General features: G+C 42.1%; 1 protein-coding gene across 8 annotated transcripts in view; it reads left to right on the forward strand.

Moving 5' to 3' along the window:
* DCX (doublecortin) overlaps window positions 1–24,826 on the forward strand; it is a 122,963-nt gene extending 98,137 nt beyond the window's left edge. For 4 of the 8 annotated variants that reach the window (XM_082716745.1, XM_082716744.1, XM_082716747.1 and 1 more), the window contains exons 6-7: window positions 7,078–7,175; window positions 16,754–24,826. In XM_082716745.1, the coding sequence (XP_082572871.1) occupies window positions 7,078–7,175; window positions 16,754–16,810 (155 nt within the window). In that variant the 3' untranslated portion in view covers window positions 16,811–24,826. The remainder of the gene's footprint in view (window positions 1–7,077; window positions 7,176–16,753) is intronic. The other 4 variants (XM_082716746.1, XM_082716748.1, XM_082716751.1 and 1 more) reach the window with 2 other exon arrangements.
* The last annotated feature ends 233 nt before the right edge of the window (window positions 24,827–25,059 follow it).

Below are 25,059 nucleotides of genomic sequence, written 5' to 3' on the forward strand. Positions count from 1 at the left end.
TAGTTTATACCCTATGAAAACAGTAGTGAGCATAGACAGCAGGCTCGCTCCACCAGATACATGCTCTCAGCAAAACCACCTTCAACAGGAAACAAATGTTGTCAGCATTATCAACTCAGAGAAAACAATCCTGGCACTCCAGCAGCCTCCTTACAGATGTCCTCTTCTTGTGGGACATTGATCTGTGTCAAAATATTGCAGGAATGGGTGTCCATATTTGTTTTGCAAATTCTTCTCTCCTGATTTAGAAGATTCAAAGCTGCATGCTGCCCAAGACTCTATAGGAAATAGATTTAGAATTCCACTTCCAGCTCCCGAAGTGACGGTATCTCACAATCTGTGACTTAATTTGGCCTGGGAATCAGCCCTCTGCTGGGATCCGTGAGGAACTATTCCTGTGCCCTCAGTTCTGGGCATCTCTTGTGGATGGGTCTGGGGATAGGGACACAATTTTTCCACTGAGAAGGAACAATTAGCTAAACCAGTCCAGACACCCATACCAAGGGTGTTTTTGTAATGAATGTGTAAAAACCACAGGCTCTGTCTCTTGGCCTTGTTCGAAGTAAGTTGAAACCACCTTGGTTCTACTTGAATGGCTTTCCAGAAAAACTCCCTGTATATGTAGGGAGAAAAGAGGGTATGTTTGAACTGGAATGAAAGAACATTTAGAGCATCTCAATATGAGGAAAATAAGGAAGTGGCTGAGTTATGTATTGAAATCTCCTGCAAGGCATTAGGGTATGAGAGCAGACAAGACAGAGAACCAATCACTACAAGGTTGCAGTGGGAGGAATATGATGTGGAAACCCCAGAGGCCATCATCCATTAAAGATAAGCAATTTTTCCCCTTTAATCAAGTCCTACTCTCTCTGAACCTCTATATTCTTGTGATTAAAAGGAGACCACTAATTCCTGGCCATCATTTCTTGGGTTTATCAGGAGAATCATGTGAACTCATATATGGTAAAGTGGTTTGAAAACAATTGTATAAATACAACTGCAATTGTTAAGACAGCTCTTAAATTATTGTCATGGCTTTTTTTTTCTCTTTTTTTTAAGACCGGGGTTATTTTTAGTGAGCAATGTTTCAAAATTACATCCAACCAAAACCAATAGGCTTGATTTTGAGTTGAGGTCAAGTGTTGAGATTAGAATGGGAGAAAAAGCCAGAGCTAAGTGAATGAGCATTATTAATTTGGTCTCCTGGAAAAGGTTGGGTAAAAAGTAGATGCCAAGCCCCTCCCCCACCCGCCTTTCTTTTCTGTGCCACTCTGGCCATCCAAACTTGAATCCATAAAGTATAATGACTTGTCTAACTCACTGCCCAGACAGTTTTATAATTGCCACACCTGGACTACTTAAACCCACCTTACACACAGCTGCATCCCAATTTCCAGGGATCAATTCAGCCTCCAGACAAGGGAATCCATAGTCTAGGAGCTCAGGATCAACGCTGCTTGCCTGGTGACCATACTCTGTCCTTGGCTGCCCATGCCAGAAATTAGACTCTCTCCTTATTCTTTGGGAACTAACTCAACCTGTCTTATTCCTCACTCCTGGGAACCCATTTTCTACCATACACATAAATCCCTGTGAATAGGTATGTCAGCCTAGTTACCTGACCAGCCATCTTTTGTTTGGTTTCGTCCTGCTCCATTCTGACAGAGCCAAGGTTTTGAAGATGAGCACTGGGGCAAGGGCAGGCATAATGATTCAGAGAAGCTAGGGAGACAAGACTGTATGCCAAGCCAAGCCTGGCCATCGTGCTGCATAGTTGAGGGACAGCAGCTGAAGGGAGTAATGGTGTGACGTGTGGTGTGACAGAAGTTACATGCCATGCTGGCTGCTCTGTCTGCTAGTGTTTCATGACATTGTCTATCATACCCAGTCATTTTGGCAAATAAAAGAAGTTTCTTGCTAAATACTTTCTAATCTTTTTTTTTTATTATGTTATGTCGGTTACCATACAGTACGCCAATGAATTTTGATGTAGTGTTCCATGATTCATTGTTTGCATATAACACCCAGTGATCCATGCAATATGTGCCCTCCTTAATACCCATCACCAGGCTCACCCATCCCCCCACCCCCCTCCTCTAAAACCCTCAGTTTGATTCCCAAAGTCTATAGTCTCTCATGGTTTGTCTCCCCCTTTGATTCCCCACCCCCACTTCATTTTTCCCTTCCTTCTCCTAATGTCCTCCTTTCTAATCTAAACTAGGTAAGTAGAATAAAATCTGGTACATGTATGTAAGCTCTGGTGTCTATTTCTACCTTGTCCTATTCCTCTCTTTTTTCTCTACCACAACTTTTCTGCCTCCTTCTTTCCTCCATCAGAAGAGTTGTCATAGGACATAGGAAGGAGTCCCAGAAGCAATTAATTTATAAAAGCAAGAGTGGTGGAGCAAAAACCAAAAACAAACCGAAACACACATAGGATTTGGAATCAGAGGGATGTGTGTTCAAATCCTGACTTTACTATCTCCAGCTGGAACAAGCCTCTCTTTCCTCATTGGAAATGAAAATACAACTAAAAGAGACTGTATTTGGGGGGGTTGGGTAGGTGGGTGTGTGCATGCACAGTGAGTGCTGGCCTATCAGACACTGAATAAGTGCTAAATATTATCTTGTGTTTTATTGATAACATTGATAAGATGGCCTAGGAGACTGAGAAGTCCTCAATGTACCTTGTTATATAGAGAAAAAACTGCCCTGTACAATGAGGAAAAAAGGAATGAAAGGATTTGGACTCTGAGGAAATAAAAGTAACCATAGTGAGAGAAGACAGTAGTTCTGAGCAGGGAAAGGAGAAAGATAATTCAAAGGGGGTAAAGTCTCCTTGCGTGCATCCCCAAATTGCAGCTGAGAATTAGAAGCTCAGAGACAAGATCTGAGGGTATTTAGTAAAGAAAAATGAAGGACAATAACAGATGTCAAGGAGTGGTGTTATTTCTGGCCACTGTCTCAATGAACTGTCATGGCCGTCCACATGGATTGGCCAGTGTCAGACCGTGCACAGTTTATCAAACCCTATTTGCACTTTTTTCCTGCTCCTTCTCTTACTTGACATTTATATGAATTGGCTTTAGAGTCCATATCAAATAGCACCCTCCCAGGTATATTTTACCACGTGTGAATGTATTTTTAATCTAGTCTGTAAACATAGGGACTCTTCCAGCTTGTGAAGACTTGACATCTGCTTGTGTGTGTCTACATTCTCTCATGTCTTCATGTCCATCTTTGGGTTTTAGTCCATCAGGACATCTGGTGGGGGGAAAGAAGTCTGGGCAAGTGTTTGCATTTTCCAACACTGAAGTGAGTGGCAGTTAAGGTATTAAGAAACTGATTTTCAAAATGCTTGGTGAATGTGGATGACAAAATAAAGACTTTTATTATAGGTAGCTTAAGATTAATTAGTCAGGGAGCGGCAGAGAATCAACATAGACACATACACAGAGACTAGACAGAGAGGTATTGATAACATATGGGTTTATGTATTACCTCTAAAGTGTTTGAGGGAGAGCGTTTCCAAAAATATTGAGAAAAGTACTGGAAGTTGCACAAGAACCTGTCTGTGCAGGTCTATGGCCAACAAGTGGGTGGAAACTCCCTTACAGACATGCTTGTGGTTCACAATTTTCTCCATTTTGGCAAGACCAGTTGGCTCACCCTCAGTTCGATAAGAGTGTAGGTGAAAAATATCATTTTTACACGGGGAGTATGGCCACCACCACTGTGTAGCATGGCTGACAAATGCTGGGGAACTACAATCCGTTGTTGCCAAAGGATGCATCGATCCCACGGAACAAAATGCCAGAACTTACCTGGGGATGCCCACATCTGTGAGACCATAGTTGAGGTCAGGGCTCTTTGGGAAGACTTGCATTATTATGTCAGCTCAGACCGACCTCCAAGATTGTTCTTTAGCTTGTATACTACAGGTCAGGTCCTGCTAGGGAGGCCTTCAGGCACTGTAGGTGGCTTTGCAACTCCTTCCTTTTCCTGTAATGGACTACTGTACCCCACTGTAGCTCCACACACTCTTGCCTTTTCCACAGTGCTTCTTCCTTCATTCACCAGAAAGCCTAGTGCCCTGGCCAAGCCAGCACCCAACATCTCCATGATGGTTGGCACAGATCACCTTCTTCTTGGCATGGCTTATCAGTGCATGGACATAACACTCTAAGCTTATTTCTCTAGGTCTCTATCTTCTGCCTTGTCCCTTCTCTCTCTCTCCATTGCTTTAAGTCATCATCCCCTCTCACCTGGACTCATGCAATGTCTTCTTTAAAAAAAAATTATTTTAAATAAGAATTTAAAGAGAGTGGGGAGGGGCAGAGGGAGAGAGAGAATCCCAAGCACGTTCACGCCCAGTGTGGAGCCCAATGCTAAAATCAAGAGGAAGACACTTAACTGACTGAGCCACTCAGATGCCCCTGGACTAGTGCATTGTCTTCTAACCGGTCTCTTTGTTTCTACCCTTACCTCAGCCCATCCCACTCGACCCCAACTTTATCACAGTAACCGGAGTAGTAATTTTAAAATGCAAAATTGGGAGTATCACTCTCAGATTTCTTTCACAAGTGAAATTCAAACAGCCCCACAAAACGCCCCCACAGCCCAAGTCATCTCCCATCTCATGTCCTGGAACTCAGTATTGGCACCTTGTTTTTGAGCCATTTTAAGCTATTTGTACTCTATAAATGTACAGTATTCTTTTACACTCGCATGTCCTTTCCCCTACTGGTACAATCTTAAAGGCTAGAATACCCTTTCTAGAAAAAAATGGAATACCCTTTCTGCCCTCTGCCTAAGGAGTTCCAATTCATCTTTTCTTTCTTTTTTTTTTTTTAAAGATTTTATTTATTTATTTGACAGACAGAGATCACAAGCAGGCAGAGAGGCAGGCAGAGAGAGAGGAGGAAGCAGGCTCCCTGCTGAGCAGAGAGCCCGATGTGGGGCTCGATCCCAGGACTCTGAGATCATGACCTGAGCCGAAGGCAGCGGCTTAACTCACTGAGCCACCCAGGCGCCCCCCAATTCATCTTTTCATAATGGCTTTATTGAGATACAATTCACATGAGAAGTGACTCCTTTAGAATGTACAGTTCAATGAATTTTAGTTTAGCCATAGAGTTGTGCAGTGGTCACCACAATTGCCAAAACACCTTTATCCCTCTAAAAGAAACTCTGTACTTAATAGCAGACACTTTTAATTTCTCCCCAACTACCCACTTCAACCCTGGCCAGGCCCTGGCATCCATTAATCTACTTTCTGTCTCCACAGATTTTTCTCCCATTATTCCAGAGTCATCTTTCAAGGTTTTGTTTTGTTTTGTTTTGTTTTGTTTTTCAGGCGTTACCTCCTCCTGTGTGCCTCCCAGTCCCCTGATTTCAAAGCCTCTTCCCTGGGGTCTAATAATCCTGTGTGGGTCTGCTGTAGTACTTAGCCCACCATATTCTTGCTTGGGTCACTACAGGAAGTGAGTTACTCATCTCTAAAACCCCAGTGTCTAATACTTGGCCTGGTTTAGAGAAAGCACACTGTTACTACTGGCTAAATGAATGAATGACTTTCAGGAAGCCCTGACAGGGAGAAAGACCTCTCCATAAGTGGGTGAGAGAGACATTCACTAATACACAGCTCAAGCCAGTGGATACCTATGTGCCCAGTTTTCAGCTTACTTGCACTTGGATAGACTTAGCAAACTCCCCACTGGTGTGTCTTCCATCTCCACAGTTGATACACAGGTTCCAGAGCCCAAGGAAAACATTATCCTACGTGGAGGAGAGGAACTATATATCCTCAGGAAATATTCACGATACAATAGTTTAAGCAACATTCTCAGGCCATCCTGCTGCTTAACTTTCAGTATTTTCTGTTCTCTCTCTCTCTCTCTCTCTCTCTCTTTCTGCCCTTCCTTCTTGTTTCTCTACTCCTCTCCCTCTGCCCCCACATGCTTTGGGATATTTTTTAAAAATCCCTTTATTTTTAAAGCATGTTTCAGAATATCTCTGATTAACAATGTTGGTCTTTAGATTTTTAAAAAAATTAACTTTAACATGAGATGTCTAAACACAAATCCATTCAAAAGCTGTTTAATTGTTTCATTTCCATGCACTGCATTTTTTTCACATGATTAGATCTTGAAAAGCTCATTAGCAAAGGGAATATAAAAACAACTTGCAAACACAATGGAATATCAAAATGTTACATACTTAACCATCTCTCTTCCAGCCTTTTGTTGGCCTAGAGAGAAATGGGGGTGCACCCTGACTCTGGCCATGGCTGTCTGCCTTCCTCAGTCTCTGTGCCTTTCTCCTGGTTTCAAACTTCCTCATTCTTTTCTTCTCCTAACCTCTTCTCCCCCTCTTCCTCGTCTCCCCTCTCGACTCCTGATCTCTTTCTCTCCCTCATTTTTGATTCCCTCCTCTGCCCATCTTGGTCTACAGGCCTTTCGTGTCTCACACAATTTCTTTTTTATTCTTCTTCCTGAGTAGTTCCCTTTCTTTTTCCTTTCCTTCTGTTCTTTTCAGCCAGGATGAAGCAGGGAAGAGAGAGTGGGGCCTGGTGGGTGGGGGAGTGGGGAGAGACTGACCACGGGGCTGTCTTGTACCTGCCACATCACTGCCCAGAGGGGATGTATCCCTGGTCTCAGTCACCCATTGTCCCTTCCCCTTTAAGGTAAGGCACAGAACCTCTTTTGCCTCACTTTTTTTCTGCCTTGTAACATTGAAACAAAATCATATGTTCCCAGACTACCTCCTGGAGATGGTGTTAGGGTCAAATTTGGGAATGAATATATGAGAAAGATTTGAAAAGTACCAGAGCCCTGTAATTGGAAGCACTCGGGGGAGAGGTGGGAGGATTACTGCTCCAGGATCTAATTAACTGAGGATTGTAGTTCTGGCCTTTCTGAGGAATGTGTTTCTTCTCACCTTTGTTCCGTTCATCAAATCACTTGGTTGTCTGTGTGCCTTGCCTGAATGTTCTTAGTGTCTTTGGAGGGGAAGGAAAACTGGTTCCTTTGTATGCTGTTGATTCTTATCCCTTCCTTTTCTCTTGCCTTGGGCTAGCAAACGGGACCTCCAGCAGCCAGCTCTCTACCCCCAAGTCTAAACAGTCACCCATCTCCACGCCCACCAGTCCTGGCAGCCTCCGGAAGCACAAGGTATTATGTCTCTTATACCTTACTAAACCCCTTTGCACTCCAACTTCTTTGAGTGGCTGGGTGAGGGTCTGCTCAGCCAGCTACTTCAGCAATGCATCAAGGCCAAAATTTCCCTTCCTCTGGTCCTTGAGCTTGAATCCCTGGGAATCACAGCAGGGCCCAAATTTCCAGTCACTTTCATTTATTCCTCTGACTGCCCACCCCTCACATTTACCTATTTCCAGTTACACTTACCCAAAAGGAAGAGGTAATGAAGGTCCCAAATACTCATTCTGAGTTCATAGAGTCCCCAAATGATGTCTCGAAGGATGAGCTAAATGCTTTTCACTCCAATTCAGAGGCACAGCAAAGAGAAGATTGAGGGCAATTTATGTCCCCAGGCACCAGTCGGTAGAAGGGACAAAGACAGCAGTTAAAGAAAGTTAGCACTGAGTGACTTCCTTTAGATTTGCTGGACATCAAGATATGAACAGACCCAAGTTTCCCCCTGTATGCTTCATTCCCAGGCAGACTCTGGATCAGGGCCGAGGAGAGGGAACGTATACACCGTGTTGGCCCGGCCTGGGCACAGTTGACACTTCCAAGTCATCCCAAATCAATATCCTGCTAAAATAAGGGAAATTTGTAAACTCATTAGCCCCACTTTTCAAGCAGATTCCCACCCAGCAATCTCTTCTGTATAGAAAATCTGGAGTGGGAGTGGTCACAGCCTTGAACCTCATCCCTGAGGCCACGTGAACGTGGTTTCTGCTCCGACAGCCACACTCTGGAGCAGCTTCCTCTAGAATTCTTTTGTCTTCTCCCTGCTCCTAAGACTCAAAATGAGATGGAAAAAGGCAAAAGGCCATGAGTGTGGCCAGTTCCATCATGGAACCACTGATGTTCAAGCTGAAAGAGGTTTTAGATAAAGATAAATTACTGTCATTTGATTCTCTCGATCATCTTGTGAGGTTGACCTTTTGCAGGTGAGGAAATGAAGCTCCAGGAGGGTTAAGTGACAAGGGTGACATTGCTAGGTGGTGGTAGACATAGGACTGGTGCCCAGGTTACCGCCACCAGTATGCCTGAGCCAGTTCATGTTAGCTCATGAGAGCTGATTGTGCATATCCCTTCCCTGCTCTGTGTTCAGTGACGCCATGTTGGTACCTAGAACTCAGCCGTGATGGGAATATTTGCATCACAGAAATCAGCACACACTACACATCAAGGCTGTTGTTTTTTCCCCCAGAAAATCAATTGTTAAACATGTAATAGGACACTACTGCCCCACATCCATTTTCATTTCTCTACATTAGGATTTTATTTCCTGGTTAATCCAACCATTACCTCTTCCACTGTCCCTACTTCCTGTTCCATTCCTGTAATGTTTCAGTTTCTGGCACTGACCCTGACCAGAACCTTCCTGCTCAGCTATTTGGTTTCCCCAGAGGACGATCTGCTGCACTGTTTGTATGGCTAGTGTTGCCTAGAGGTTGTAGCATGGATGAAAACTACTCAGTTATTCTTCTGGGCAAAGCTTGTTAAGATGGACACTCCAAGATGGAGAGTAGCCTACTTCGGCTGTTCCACTCTCTAGCAGAAGCTGCTGGGTCTTTTCCCTATGTATTTATGTCCTTGCTGTTTTTCTGAGAAGACTGATCTTCCCCAGCACCTTCCATTGGCACATTCCTAAAAGAATGGGGCAGTTGGGCCTTTATTTGGCCTGCTGTCTTGAGTCGTTCAGCTTAACGATTGACATGTTCAGTTCATTTAGGCTGAGGACCCATTGTCCATAAGCCTGTTAAGGTGAGTGCTGGCATTGTTAAACTGTTTCTCCTGGTTGGGTTTGCAAACTTTGTGTGGGTGTTTCATTTTCTTTTGACTCAATTCTACAAACCAATTTAACCACTGAAGAACAAGCTATAGGTGGCAGCACCGTCAGAGACTCACTGTGGGATTTTCAGTGTATACTTTTATTTTTTAAAGGACTCTTTTTTATGACAGTGAAGCAAGTAAACATTATATGATTTCCTATGATTTAAAGCAAATAAGCAAATAAACATTATATGATTTCCTATATGATTTAAAAGCAAACTTTTAAAAACTATTTGGATTTTGGTACACTTTTTACTAAATTTTTAACTTCTTCCTCTGCTATCATTTTAAATTTATGTAAGATTTGCAGGAAAAATATAAAGAAGTCCTGTATAGATTTTTGCCCCATTTACTTTATTTTTTTGTGTTCTCTCTCTCACACCACACACACACAGACTTCACCATTTTTTTTTAACCATTTGAGACTAAGTTGAAGACACCATACACTTTTACCTCTAAAAGCTTGCATGTATTTCCTAACAATAAGGATATTTTCAGTCCTGACAATAGCACGATGATCAAAATCAGGAAATTTGCACTGGTAAGACACTATTATATGCTCCAAAGCCCATACTCAAACTTTATCAATTGCCCCAGCAACATCCTTTTTCTGGTCCAGGATCCAATCCAGAACCACACATCATCTGTGGCTTTTATGTCTTTTTGGTCTTCTTTAATCTAGAAAAGTTCTTCAGTCTTTCATTTTGATGGTGCATTATAGAAATGGAGAGTACAGCCCAGTTCTTTGGTAGAATGTCCTTTGATTGAGATGTGTCTGATGTTTCCTTGTGATTAAGTCCATATGACACCTTTGAAGCAGAATTGTCATAGAAGTAATGTCGTGTCTCTCTTAGTGTATCCAATCCAGAGGCAACAGCCTCATACTTAACCCTACTAATGATGCAGGGTGAACTGTTTTTTCTGAATAAGCTAAAAATGTCATGACCTTGGCTTAGTCCTCCTGGGCCTCAGGACTCAGCTTCTTGCTCTTCTTTTTACATAGTTACCTGAGCCTTAGTTAGCACCGTCAAGGTCCTTGGGCAGTGGGCCCAAGCAGTTCTCATTTGAACTCCAATCCAAGTGGACCTGAAAGGTGTGAGTCATGGTGGAGACAGGAAGCAGGTGGCTGAGGCCATGACTTTCCTCCTGCGCAGTTGGAAACAAACTTGAAGTCCCAGCATCCCTTTGGTAACCTTTGATGGCTGTGGCAGGGCCCTAAGCTGTAATCAGCCTCTTGGCTTCCCCTCTTAAGCAGCTCATGGAGAATCTTCTTTAATGCAGCTGTGAGGGGGTTAGCCAAAGTCCGCATACTCAAGTGCTACAATATGGACACAAAGTAAGTCCTTGGATAGTTAATGAGAACAACATTGTGCATTCCCATACTGCTTTATCCTTTTGCACATTTTCCTATTTACCCTTGTGATAACACTGTGACAGAGATAAGGAGGTGGCATTTCCGTTTTAGAAATGAGGAAAAGGGGGTGCCGAGGGCAAAGACAACCCTAGCATGGTTCAACAATTTGGAGAAGGCAGCACATTAAGGATGTTTGAAAAGCCTAGAAATATAGGGAAACCCTTTTGTTTATTTAAAAATGTTTTCTAGATCAGTGATTGCACTCATGCCTTTAATGTGGAGGCATTTGGCTTGCAAAGTTATCCAGAGATCGGAGGGATATACATTGGACATATTATTTGAAAATATAACTAACATTATTTAAATACACATTTTCCTCTATGTTTCTAGACCTTCTCTCTGTTGTCCTGTAAGTGCTTGGAGAGATAGTTTGATGAATAAAGCAGGGTACTGATCCTTAAATCACAGACACCACTCTAAGTGGATTTTGGTAGTGTAATCAAGAACGGACAAAAGGGTGGGAAAGTCCTCTGCCTGGGAGACAGTGGGAGATGGGGAAAGTTTTGCAGACTAGGTGACATTTAAGTGGGGCATTGAAGCCTGGGTAGGCTTTTGATGGCTGGTGAAGAGAATGGGCATGCCATCATTAAAAAACTAATAATAATAAATCAACAAGAACAAAGCCACACCATCAGAAAAGTGCAGGGCACATTTGGGAAAAAGCAAACCCAAACCAGAAGCCAGGTTTCTCAAAACTCCTCTCTGACTTCCTTTGGACTATAAGCTCCTTGGACCAGAAAGCAAGATTTTGTTTTCTCTAACGCAATAGTATCGCCAGCACAGCTGTATTTGTTACAAACATTTTGTTCTGTAGGGCTCCAGGGGACTCAGCAAATGAATTTCAGGTGCAAATTATTTGTATTGTTAAGCAATATGTGTGTTTCTGTATTTCTACATATCGATCAACAAAAATACAGAGTTGAGATAATTCCTTTTCCTGAACATTGTTCTACCCACACAAGAAAATATCTTTTGAATATCAAATAAGTGGATGGAGGACAGACTTACAGAAGTTCATTCCCAAGCCTTATCCTATGGATTCCCTCCACAGCCTGACTCTCACTGTATCCATCCCAAGTCATAGCGGCTACAAGAGCAGTTTCCTTCTGATTCTACCCCTAGGCCTTCCTCTGAAATATAAGTCTGAAATAATCTTCTCCTATAATTATTTCCACCAGCCAACCAACCACAATGAAGGTTCTGTTACATGAATAATCAAGAGCAAGGGTGAATGCTGAAACCCAGGGTTCCGTGTGGTAGGACTCAAAGTGGCCTCCATAATGAAAAGACCCTTAAAATTCCCAAGGAGTTCATGAACTTGGCAGTGTCTAGCTCATTTCTCTTGCTTTGGTCTAACTAATAAAAAACAAAATGCAATGATCTGACCTAGAGAATTTTAGAACCAGAAGGAAACTGAAAGATCTTCTAGTCTGCATCTTCCCCAACTTACAGATAGAGAAGCAAAGACCCTGTAAGGGGAAGTTAAATAGCCAGGATAGGCCTGGGATATAGGTCTCCCATACTACATTGCTTCTTGTTGTGTCTTTGTCCTATGCATTTCTGCCCTTATCCGTCCTTCTGAGAATTTTGACCTGCCCCAGCACCTTCCACTGTTACCTTCCCAAATGAATGGGGCAGCTTGGGAATTTATTTGGCCTGCTCTCTTGAGTTGTTCAGCTTTTTCTCCCCCTGTTATTAGTATAGCCTGTCCAGCTCTCTTTTGATTACTATTTGTATGATAAGTCTTTTTCCATCTTTTGTGTTCAACCTATGTGTGTCTTTGAATTATGTCTCTTTCAGGCAGCAGAGAGCTAGATCATGGTTTTTGTTTGTTTGTTTGTTTGCTTTATGTTTTAAAAATTCATTCTGCTAACCTCTACCTTTTAATTTGTTTGCTTATTCTATTTATGTTTAATGTAATTACTGATAAGGTAGAAATTACATCTGCCATTTTGTTATTTTCTACATGTCTTATGTTTTTTGGTTCCCTTATTCTTCAATTTTTGCTCTTTTTTGTGTTAGATGTTTTTTCTAATGTACAATTTTAATCTCCTTGTTTGTTTGTTTTTTTTAACTAATTTTGAGTTATGTTTGTGGCTACCCTGGAGAGTACGATTGACATCTTAGTGCAATCTATTTTGAAATAATATCAACTTAATTTCAATTGAATATAAAAATAGTTACCATAGTATGGACTTGACCCTCCTCCCTTCCCCTCCTTTTGGGCTCCTATTAACATACAAATTACCTCTTTATGCATAATAAGTCCATCAGCACCCATATATAATTACCATTCCACGCAGTTGTCTTTTGAACTGGATAATAGAAGAGTTACAAAAATAAACTTGTGTCTTTTGTATTTACCTCTGTATTTACCTTTACCAAGTGTTCTTTCTTTATGTGGATTTGAATTACTGTCCATTGTCCTTTCATTTCCCCCCTGAAAGCTTCTCTTTAGTATTTCTTGGATATGTCTGCTAGCAATGAATGCCCTGTCTTTGTTTATCTGAGAATGTCTTGTTTCCTCCTTCATTCTTGAAAGAAAATTTTACTAGATTTCCTTAAATGCCTTGATCCAATAAGGCTCCCTGCCTTGGCTTAGATGCTGTGTGTGTGTGTGTGTGTGTGTGTGTGTGTGTGTGTGTTGGGGCATGATTTCAATGCTCTTCCAGGCAGTTTATAATTTTGCCTTAGCCTTCGTTTGCTGCTTGTGCAGGGCCTCAAGAGAGATTAGGACCGTCTTAGGTCTTTTCTCAGAATACACCCAGTTTTGAAAATGTGCCATGTCACAGAGATTCCTGGGAGCATGCGAATATGTTGGAACTTTTCAAACTCTCCTATGGACACTAATTCTCTAGCTTTTCCTTTTAATGTTTGGAGCAGCTTCATTTGCCCTAACAGTTTCTTCTTCTTTAGGCAGCTGTGATTTTAAACATCTGAAAAGGCGGCTCACAGTGAGTGTGCTCTGCATTAGGTCAAATAAAGAGTGTATGAATGGGAGTTTCCAAGGACTACCAAACAGGCCAAATAGTGACAATTCTCTGTGAATGGGGCTTTATTTTTGTGGGGGGGGCTCTTAATTCATTCTGCACCATCTCACTACTAGTTTGCTGTTTTCCAGATACTGGAATTGGGAGGCTGTTGGCTTTCAAGGCTACCTTGAAGTTGGGGAGAGAGAGAAGGGAAAGAGAATAAGCTAAAGCACTACAAATTTTGGTATTCTTATATTCAGCCATTTTTCTTGAATAAACACTCTTCGGATTACTGAAAACTTTTTGTTAATTTCCAGAGTTCTGAAAATGTTGGTTTTAACAATTTTTCCAGTGTCACTGTTGGAGCAGATTTTCAAAGAGTCTTTCTTTGCCATTCTGGAAGTCTAGAGCTCGAAGATACTTTTGACTACATTCAATTTTCACTTTATTCAAGTACAAGAGAGGCAAAATCTCTTCAGAGATGTGACCAGATTGTATACCACTTTGCCCGAGTTCGATTTTACAAGTTTTTGTTAAACTTCTATTCTTTCCTCAGCCTTGTACTTCCTGTTTATCAGTTTTATAAGAGATTGTGTTTGGTAGTTTAGAACAAGGGTGCCAAATACTGCCTATGACCTCGTTGTTTGCGGATGGCCCCCCAATATGAAAAAAGAAATGTTTTTTAATATCTTTAAAGAGTTGTAAAACAAAGTGCAAACAAACAAGACTGCATGACAGAGACCATATGTGACCAGCAAAGAAAGCACAAAATATTTATTATCTAGCCTTTTACAAAAAAGTTTGTAAGCCCCTGATTTACCATGAAGGGAAGCCGGGTTGGTGAGAAGTGAGTCTATTGCTATACTTGCCTTTCTTTTGTTTTTTAATGATCGTAGTCCCTTGAGGGTCCTAAATAACAGTCAAAGAGGTGAGAGACTTTACATATCGCCTTTCCAATACTGAATTTTCTTGATGAAGACACCAAGGTTCAAAGACTTGTTCAAAGTCATAGTAGTATTAATTCCAGGACTAAAAGCTCAGGTTTCTGAATATACTTTGTTCCTCTTTCCATTGAAGTTGCCTAAAAATTTTCTTTTTTCTTACCCCTTCCTTCTAAGCAAAAAAAAAAAAAAAAATCTTTTTTAAAACATCAAGAAGGATCTCTTGAATATCCAGAGTTGACCCTAAATGTTTTGGTTCCCTTTAGTATCTTGCTGATAATGCAAATGATAACAGTGGTTTTCAAACTGCTTCATTTGGAGATGGGTGAGATTCTGCCCCCCCAATGTCTGAATCAACTACAACAGCTACACTTGTATTTATTTTATGTATTGGGCTCCCGAACAAAATCTCATTTAAATAGAGGACTTAGAAGAAGAAGAGAGAGAGAGAGATTAAGAGAGAGACAGAGACAGAGATTTGAAAATCGCTGATTTAGATTATGGGTGAAGTATGTCCAAGAAGAATCACAAGTATCTCCAAATACAGCTCTGAGGACAGTGGGAAAAACCAATGCCATGTCCTCTTTCCATCTCCTCAAGATGTAGACAAGTCTTGGGCAGTACTGGAGCCATGGACTGTAATTCCTGGTGCAAGTAGGCAGATGGGGTACATTTTCTCGGTTAAGCATTTGTTCAGGACCTGGCAGTTCTCTGGGAGCCTGAGATGAATTGACACATATATTCACAACTGATTTTTGACAAGGGTGCAGATTCAATCAAAAGAGAAAAGATAGCCTTTTCAATAAGTGGTGCTGGAACATTGAATATTCATAGAACAAAAAAATGACCCCTAACTTAAACCTCATGTCTTATGCAGAAATTAACTCTAAAAAGAAAAAAAGAAATTAACTTAAAAAATGGACAATAGATATAAGTGTAAAAGAGGTAAAAAGGAAACCTAGGAGAAGATCTTGTGATCTTTGGCTAAGCAGAGAGTTCTCAGGTTTGACAACAAAACTATCATCTATAAAGTAAAAAGAATAATAAACTGGACCTCATCAAAATTAAAAACTTTTGCTTTGTCAAAGACCACACAAAAGGTATGGAAAGACAAGCAACAGAATGGGAGAAAATAGTTGTAAGCCACATAGCTAGCCAAAGACATACATAAAAGATAAAAACATCTTAAAACTCAACAGTAAGAAAGAAAAAAAGAAAAAAAACAAGTTAGAAAATGAACAAAAGATCTGAAGAGGGGTGCCTGGGTGACCCAGTTGGTTAAGTGTCTGACTCTTGATTTTAGCTCAGGTCGGGTCTCGGGATGGTGAGATCGAGCTCCTTGTCATGCTCCCTCCTCAGCGTGGAGTCTGCTTGAGATTCTCTCCTTCTCCCTGTCCCATCCCCTGCTCATACTCTGAGAAATAAGCAAATAAACAGACAATATGAAAAGTTGTTCAATACCAGTAACCACCAGGAAAATTCAAATTAAAACCGTAATGAGATACCACTTAAAACCCCCAAGATTAGATAAATAAAAAGGAGAGAAAACACCAAATACTGGCGAATATGTAGATAAACTGGATCCCTAATACTTGTCTGATGAAAAAGTAAAGAGTACCCCCACTCTGGAAAACAATACTGCAGTCTTTACAAGCTTAATGTGCAATGGCCATACGACTCAGCAGTAGTACTCTTGAGCATTTATCCCAGAGAAACGTAAACTTATGTTAATACAAAAACCCGTATAAGAATTTTTAGAGCAAGCTTAAGTTGTAATAGCCCGAAATGCCCTTCAATAGTTAACCAAACTGTGGCATAATGGCACCATGGAATGCTGTCAGCAATCTAAAGGAGTGAACCTGCTGACATGTGCAACAACTTGCATGAATCCCTAGAGAATTATGCTAAATGGGAAAGGCCAGTCCTGAAAGGTTACATACCGTATGGTTCCATTTATATAATAGTCTTGGTATGACAAAACTGTAGAGATGGGAAACAGATCATTGGTTGCCATGGGGCGTTTAGATGTGGGAGACAGGGCTTTATAGCTCTGACTGGGGCAGTGTAAGGGAGCCCACTGATGAGGGTACAGGTCTCTATCTCAGCTGTGGTGATGGGCACACGAATACACACATGGTAAAATTGCATAGAACTATGCACACATTTGTGCAACACAAGTGCATGGAAAATGGCAAGATGTTACCACTGGGGGAAGTTGAGTGAAGGGTACATCAGCACAAGTATTCCTCCTGATACTTCAGCTTCTTCTGAATCTGTCGCTAGTTCAAAATAAGAATTAGATAAAATACTAATTAAAACAACCCAGTCATCTGATGTTGCCCATTTCAGAGCCCAGTATGTCAAGAAAAGGAGTTAACTTTACCTCTTATCTTCTTACAGGATCTGTACCTGCCTCTGTCCTTGGATGACTCGGACTCACTTGGTGATTCCATGTGAAGAAGAGAATGCTCGGAGTCCAGAGTACAAATCCAAACTCACCGTTACAATAGGGTACTTCTGCTCAAGGGTCCAACAGGGCTATTGGTGCTTTCAAATTTTAATTTGTCATTGTTTTTACTTTTAAAAACACACTGTAATATGTTGGGTTTATGTTCCTGTGATTTCTCCTCTGGGCCACTGATCCACAGTTACCAGTTATAAGAGATAGATCGATTAACCATTCTTCGGGGTGACTTTCCGGGGATGCAAAATGTGCTAGTCCATGACCTTTCTATTGAAAACTTAGGCGCCTGCGTTATTTCTCCCCCGTCTCACTTTGCTCATACAGGACAGTCTTCCTTCTGTAGAGGGGTGTTTACATACATAGCCCTTAAAATGCGTATGTGGGAAAGAAACTCATTGGCAAATCCAAGAGTGACAAACACAAGTGCCCCTTGTCTCCTGATCTCAAGAATGCTGGAAGATCCTGGGAGGGCGGCAAGGAAGCTCCCCAGCCTTGCTCTTCCCTCCCGACGGAGCCCCCAGTTTGTCGTCTAGCACCAGTTCTGGCTGTCAAGGGGGAGAAACACCAGCAATTTGTAATTCTGACAGCAGATGCTTAGGACCCCGGTGCAGGGCAAGTGAAAATGAGACTAGGCAGAATTGAGAAACGCTGTCGTCGTTTCGGTAGCATTTCTAAAGCACAGCAAATTTCTTGTCGAGCTCTCCAGTGGGGCAATTTGGAATCAATAAGCAATTAAGGGTTGGCGGTGAGGGACTTCGTATGCCCGATTCCTCTAGGAGGCTGTCTAACATAGCGAGTTATTACACAAACTGTATGGTATCCATCTGTCTCTGTTCTATTGAATGCCTTGTAAACAGCCAACACTGAAAACACTGTGAGAATTTGTTTTCAGGTCTGACACCTTTTGGTCGCTTTTTATAGCAAGAAAACCAATATCCTTTTTATAAAACTTCGTGTCTGTACTTCGGGAGCAAACTCTTCAGGCTCCTTTTTTATAAACTGGTGATTTTTCTTTTGTCTAAAAAACACATGCAGAAAATTTACCAAAAAAAAAAAATGCAGAAGAATAACATAGTTTAGAAATCATGCTGTCACTGCCAAACAGAAACCTCCGGGAGGAAAAAAAATGAGTAGCAGAGGCCAATTCAATAGAATCAGTCTTTTGATAACTTTATAACAGTTATGCTTACATTAATAATTTCAACGTGGACCAGACATTCTAATTATATTTTAAGGGAAATGTTATGGCATATTTTCAGCAAGTCTTTTTTATCTGCGATCCTGATATTTCATACTGAAGACACAGAGACCTTTCACTTGTCTTTCACGCTAGAAAGGATTTCTCTTTACTAAGGACTGATCATTTGAAATAGCTCTCAGTCTTTGAGGTACCGGTTCATAACACTGCTTTTTGTCTGTAACCATAGCCCATAATGGCAAAGATGACTAAATTTAAGGGAAAGCCATGCATGCCAGTTCTGTGTTTGCTTTTAGCAGATATGAAGTTTTTTTCCCCCTTATTTCTTTGTAAATGTTCGGATAGTGTGTGAGGGGCAGCACTCAAAGCCAAGCTGTTGGTTGTTCAAGAGTTGTCCAAGAGTTGCAGTTGTTCCTCCTCTTGAACTGGAATGAGCTTGGGAGGTGTGTGCATATGTGTGTGTACCCTCAGTGGCTTCAGAACTGGGAGATACTGCAGGTTACCCTAGATCCGTGGCAACTTGGTGGCATTGCTGATGTGGAAGGGAACTTGGTGGCATAAGGGGTAGCTCAGATACCTCTAGACAAGCTTCAGAGGACCTTAGCTACAAGAAATATCTTTGGCTCAAGAAAAGTCCTGATGATAATAATACTGATTCCTGGTTCAATGGGTCTCCAAAGAACCCCAAATCATGAGAATATTTCTTTGCCTCTCTCCTTTATGTGTAGGCCTATTGGAAACCATGACAGAGACCATTTTCTTTACTCCCTACTTTCTTCTGGAAGCTCAAGGTTTTTCCTTAGTGCCTCCCAGAACAATTTGTAGTTAATTGGGAAAAACTGGTACTTGGGATGGTGAGGAGGGGGGAGGGGGCAGTGTAGAGAGAGTAGCAGGTCTATTTTTAATCTTCAGGCCAGACCCCCAAAGATTCCACTCTCTCCGGATCTCATTTAGCCCAGTTCCTTCCATTTAAGATGAGACGGAGGCTGAGGCCACTAACGGACAGGCTGGTGAGGAGCAAGACCAGAGGAGTTTAGATTCTCTCCTATCCTGGGCCCTGTGCTACCTTCTTGAGCATTTCCTCGCTGGTAGCAGGTGTACTAAATGGACACATTCTCCTGAGAGTGACCTTTGATCCAACAGTCTTCAATCATAAAAGTAGATTTTCCATCTTTCTTTTAATCAATTATAAGAGAACATTTCTGTACTGCCACTTCAGGGGGCTTGGTCTTGTTCCAAAATCTAAGCCTTTAACGATGGCATTTTAAATTAGCCTATTTTCAAAGCAGAAGAAAAAAATCATAACTGTGCGCCTTCACCCTTGTCATTCATGCCAGATTTTGCCCAATCCGGTTTTACCACTAAAGTCCCATTGTATTACTTTCTGCACACTCAGCAAATATCAAGTCATTCAGCAAACATCTACCACCACTCCCCTATCCTCCCTTCCTCTTTTACGCATGTGCATGCCCACGCGCACGCATGCACACACACACACAATCCATATGTTGCTTGTTCCTACCTCCTGATTTTTCTCCCTTACAGAAATAGAAATAGGGACAAAGAAGGGGAAAATGTATATATGGGGCTGGGCTGAACAACTTCTTAAGTAGTGTTAACTAGGGGTAAATTGAGAGAAAATTTCCTTTTCTCTTCACTGTTTTGGAAAGGATAGCCATTAGCATGACTGCTTTGTGTCCTTAAGGACTTTAGTATTAGCCTAGATTGAATCATAGAGCTTTCTAGCTGGAAGGAACCTTAGGATCACATGACCTACTCCAAATTCCTCCTTTTCAGGCCAGGAACGAGATGCAGAGGTAATTTCCCCAAGGTCACACAGCTGGCTAGGGGCAGAGCTGGGATTAGAACCCACATCTATTGGCTCTTATTCCAGGGCCTTTTCCCACTGAACTGTATTGCCTTCCATGAGACTCCTGAGAATTCTTTCCCAGGGTCATGTTGCATCTTGGAGCCATATGCTGCTGCCCTGAGCTCAGTGGGGAATCCACACAGCAATCTCATACGGCTCTTTCTCCCTGTGTTCACATGGTTCCCATCCACATGGACTGCAGATGTCCCCAAAGGAGGAGGAGGCACTGAGGACCCACAGGAACAATGAGGTGCCTGACCTTGTCCACCCAACACAGAGAATCACTGTCCCACCTTGAGGAGCCCTTGGCTCTCTGAGCTCCTGCCCTGTCCAGCTGAAATGGGGGAAGGCTGATTTTTCCCTGTCAGCTCACCTCATCACATCTCCTATTGGCTGGGTCTTCAGAGGCTGAGGGAAATGATTCTTGTTCCTAGAGCAGGGAAAGGAAGGAAGAAATAGAACCATAGCTTTGTTCCCCCATAAATTTCCGAGATGGCTTTTCAGTATTTTTTGAATGACTGTGGCTGCCATTCACTGGCAATGATTTCTTTTAAAATATGGGAGAGAGGCTAGCTAGAGAGAATAACCTGGTCTTGCTGTGGTGGTTCTCATCCACAATGCTCCCATACCCATCCTGCCCCAATGGGGATAATTTCCAGATATAAGCTAGGGGCTTCATAACTAAAATTCACCTCAGCTGGTGGTAAACATTGGCTCCTAGCGTTTGCACTAAAAAGCAAGCTCTGTGCTCTACATGCCATACTCACCTTCTTGTGTGTGCTGCTTGCTCCTGTGGCCTTCCATGGCAGAAACCAGGGCAACAAGGTCTGAACCCATGGTTTGGCTCCTAGTAAGTCTCCTTCTGGGATTGAAGGGTTATTCATTAGTTCAGGTCCAAGAGACTTCCTTCTGGGCTTACCCTGCTTCTCAGGAAGTTCTCTCTTCTTCCTGTTTCTCCTCCCCAATTGGAAGGAGCCAAGGAACCTTAAAGTGTATGTATAGTTCTAAGAAGAAGGAAAATATAAGGGGTCTGAGCCCCCTTGATCCTTCTTTGAATCAACCAGCCCAAGTCTTAGAGCAGCAATGCAGTGCTTGCCTTGGACAAAATCACATCTACTTCTTTAGTCCCTTTAATAATGGCAGGACATGTCCTCAATCCCCCTCAGATATGGTTCTAAGTAGTTTTTCTTTTTTTAAAAAACACATCTCCCTGGGACAAGGGAATAAGCATGCCCATGTACCCCAGAGGAGCTCTAGCACACTGATGAGAGTGTTTTCAGAGATCAGCCTACCTCCAAAACATCTTTGCCAATATACATCTCTGGATAGCTGCCCCAGGACAGTGGGGTTTGAATGACCTCTTTTGCTACCCAAGTCACTATGGAGACTAAAAGGCATTGGAGATTAATTTTTTGAAGCAGGTCTTTGGAACCTCTCCTTGGCCGCAAAGGGCCACTTGAATCTCCAAGGCCAGGCCACAATCATGCATTGTTTTTATGGCATCCAGGGATTTGGCTCTTAGGCCTAGGCTGGTTTCATCAGTAAACTGTCAGTATTTTGAAGCTCATATGAGATGAGGGGACATCAAGGGTCCTATGTTTTGGGACCTGGAATCCAGAGAGAATGAAGTCCCAGACATTGATATGCCAGAAGTGATCTGAGACCTCTTACGTAGCAAGAGAGCTGTCACACTTCTGCCATTGCCCTAGGAAGGAAACCTCTTATGTAGTATTGTCCAATGGAACATTCAGTGATTCCATATGGTGTTTCCTCTTCCTTATCCGTGTGGCCACGTGGAGCAAGAATACTGCATTGATTCCCCATGCCTACCTTCTGGCGGGGGAGAGATATCTCCAACAGACTCTTTGGCTCTTGGTGGCCTAGACCCAGTGTAGTGCTGTTAATATTCAGTGGATTGCCCTAAAGGCTGTGATTATGGACCAAGACAACACAGGCCATTCATTTCTTAAAAGTGAATTCCCAATTTTATTCTTCTATTTCTTCAGGAAAAAGAGACTTTTTCCTCTGTCTCTCCCATCCTGGTTCCCAGAGCTTATGTCCATCCTCAAAGATGTAGTGTGGCCTTAACATTCAACCACTTGGTGTTGCTATTGTTTCCTGCTTGTTTCTCATTAAAGATCCATGCAGACCTCCCACTTTGGCCCAGGTGGTGTGACACTGGCTATCACAGGACAAGACTCTGGAACCTGCTTCTAACTGCCTACACTTTGACATCTTCTGGAATCAGATGTAATCTCGTCTTACCTTAGATGCCTGGGTTTGGGGGGGGGTGGATATAGAATTCACCTTGGGAATTAAAGCATCTTCTTGCTCCTGATTAGAAGGGACAGCCTAGTGGGGAGAGTAGGTGGCACAGTGGAAGTCAGAGCAAACACCTTGTGAACTAAGGCACACATGGGGACCTGGAAACTTCTCATTTCTGGGTTAATAATAACCTGAGGAAGCAATGTCTTTTTGCCAATGTCTACCCCCCCCCCCCTGTGTATTTCTTTGTCTTGTCTTTCTCTCTCTAGTTCATTAGAATTGCTCTCATTTTTATACTCTCTTATCACTCTCTTCTTTCAGAGTACAAATGCCCATCTCTTGTCCTCTGCAATTCCCTCTCTTGTTTGTTGTCTCCCATTTTATTCCTTCCTTCCTCCATGTCTAAGTATTGGGCACATACCTCTTCTTAGCCCTGAAGTTTTGCCTTGGTGATGTGAAGTTATTTCTGGACTTGACCAGCGCTGATCGTACCCCAGTCCAGTCAGAAGTATGGTGGTTGAAATCAATCTGATCCTGGCTCTTTGTTCTCCATTTTCAGTTGCCCTTCCCCAAAGCAGATCTTTATAAGCAGTTTCCTTACAGCTCATGTATCTTTGGGTCTTTGCCTTCCAAGCACTGTACAGAGCACTCTGTGGTTCTTTTTTAGTCTGCCATTTTGTGGAGCAGTGAAGTGTGCTCAGAGAAATAATCAGCTGAACAGAAAAGTCCACCCATGGATTCTTATCAGCTAAATACTATTAACTGATTTCATTTGCTTTGCTCATAGTTTTAAAAGCTGCAATATAATATCATGAGAGACCATAGGTCATCTCTGCTGTCATTTGGTTTGGCCGGCTGGGGGTGTTGGGTGTCGGGTGGAGCAACTGGGTTCAAGTTCTACCCCCTGATACATTAAATTGTCTGTAACAACCTTATATTTGGGGTTTGCCAGCTGTTGAACTGTTTTAGCTAAACTGATAGGCAGTTGTGGTTGATTTAATGGAAAGGGTAATGAACAAACCCCTACCACAGAACAAAACATTCACTCAATTAATATCTATTTGTCCTTCTATTACTAAATTCACCTAAATGTTTATTCTTAACTCCAGCTGTTCGCATCCCTGTGCAGGCAGTCCACATAGAGTAATCAGTGGGCCTCAAGAAGTCAGCTTGTAGGTGCTAATTTATTCCACAGGGTACACAGCCCTTGGGGACGTCATGGCTTGGCAATGCCATATGGAATGCCCTTTCTGATGGCTTTTCTTTATAACTTCTCTTAAAGGGATTTGAGCAAGTAAGAAGTTATACCAAAACGTCTCCCATGTATGGTCCTGCAATATATTGCAGCTTGAAGCCAATGATCCCTTATGACTTGTATACAACTAATGCATGTTTTGATTGAAGTTTGCATTTCTCATGTGTGGTAAGTTCTTTAAAAAAAAAAAAAAAAGGTTCGGGTCACCTTTTTGTGCCATTAAACTTGTACAGAAAACGCTTTTATGGCCATTTTCAAAGGGAGAAAGTTAAAAATGGAAACAGCCTACCCTTTCTGCCCTATTGCTGTAGTTAGAACTCAGTAAGTGTAGCAAAAACAGCTGTATTTGGTGGTTGTAGTATTAGAGGCGTTAGCTTGCTAGTGACTAGCTTTGGAGAGTAAATGCATGGTATTATACATCCCGTTTCTTAAATAACTCATTTTAACCTCTGAAAAGAATATATTCTTCCCTGTGGTCCCTCTTCCCTGCCCGCTCCCTTCCCCTGCTCCCAGGTGTCTCATAGTTGTAAAGAACTGATTTGGGGGCCGACGTCTTTTGCCAAGTCAAGTCAGCAAGAAACAAGCAGGCCAAAAAGGGGGGAAAGGCATTTCTCAACATTCTCTTCAGCAGCTAGTGACCATTTCTCAAGGAATGACGTTATGATCAAACACTCAACTTCCCTTTGCATGAAAAAAAAAAATCGGTGGCAGCTCGAGAATGTGTTTGACCGTTTGCTTACATAGTGGAGTTGAAGAGTTCTCAGAATCGTGTGCAATTGAAAGACATTGGACAATGATGTTCCTTTACCCCTGCAGCAGTTTTGAGGTATTTGGAAACCTCACAAGGCTCTGCTTGACTGAGCCATACTTATTAAGAAAGAATGAAAAAAAAAAAAAACTGACAACAGATAACTTAGGGACTTTTTACCTGCCCCTGTAGAAGAGTTGTAGCCGTAAAAGATGAGGACATGCACAGAGAAGCATTGCCCCTGGTTGCCCAGGCAATGTCCAGCTTTGCTTTCTGACTGTGTTTCTAAAGTACTGTTCCATGAAAGCACTCTCTCCTTTTTGGTTTGCTGTTCCCACTTGGACTGGTAGGTTTGATGAGGCTTATGTAAAACCAGCTGGAGCAGACCTTTTTCATCTCCTGTGCCTGTTAATATCCCTCTCCCTCCCTCCATGATTTCATGAGGGCTTTCTTTGGTTAGAGGACTTCAAAGTCTAGAGAAGTTCCCCATGTGTGTAATGTGTTGTGAACTGTGAATGCTGCAGCTTCACGGCATTCGATACCAGGAGGCTGGAGAGCTGCTCTTGCAATCATTTTGGCTCTCGAGCTCTGTTCTTCATCTCATTCTCATTTCTGTGTACATTTGCAAGATGTGTGTAATGCCATTTTCCAAAAATAAAATTCAATTTCAATATTTTTGGCTGACAGTGTCTTTCTTTCTTTCTTTTTTTTTTTTTTTTTAACATTGAACCAATGCTCATATAACCCCAAAATGTCCGAGCTGGAAGAAAACTTCGATGTTCATCAGTCTGATCCCTTAATTATATAGATGGGGAAGCTGATTATCGATATATGATGGAAATGCCATAATTAAGAGCACAGCACATTTACACCATATAAGATCCCAATCTCCCAGAGTGAGCGGGA

The sequence above is a fragment of the Mustela nivalis genome, assembly GCF_964662115.1.
Source record: "Mustela nivalis genome assembly, chromosome: X".
Classification (NCBI taxonomy): domain Eukaryota; kingdom Metazoa; phylum Chordata; class Mammalia; order Carnivora; family Mustelidae; genus Mustela; species Mustela nivalis.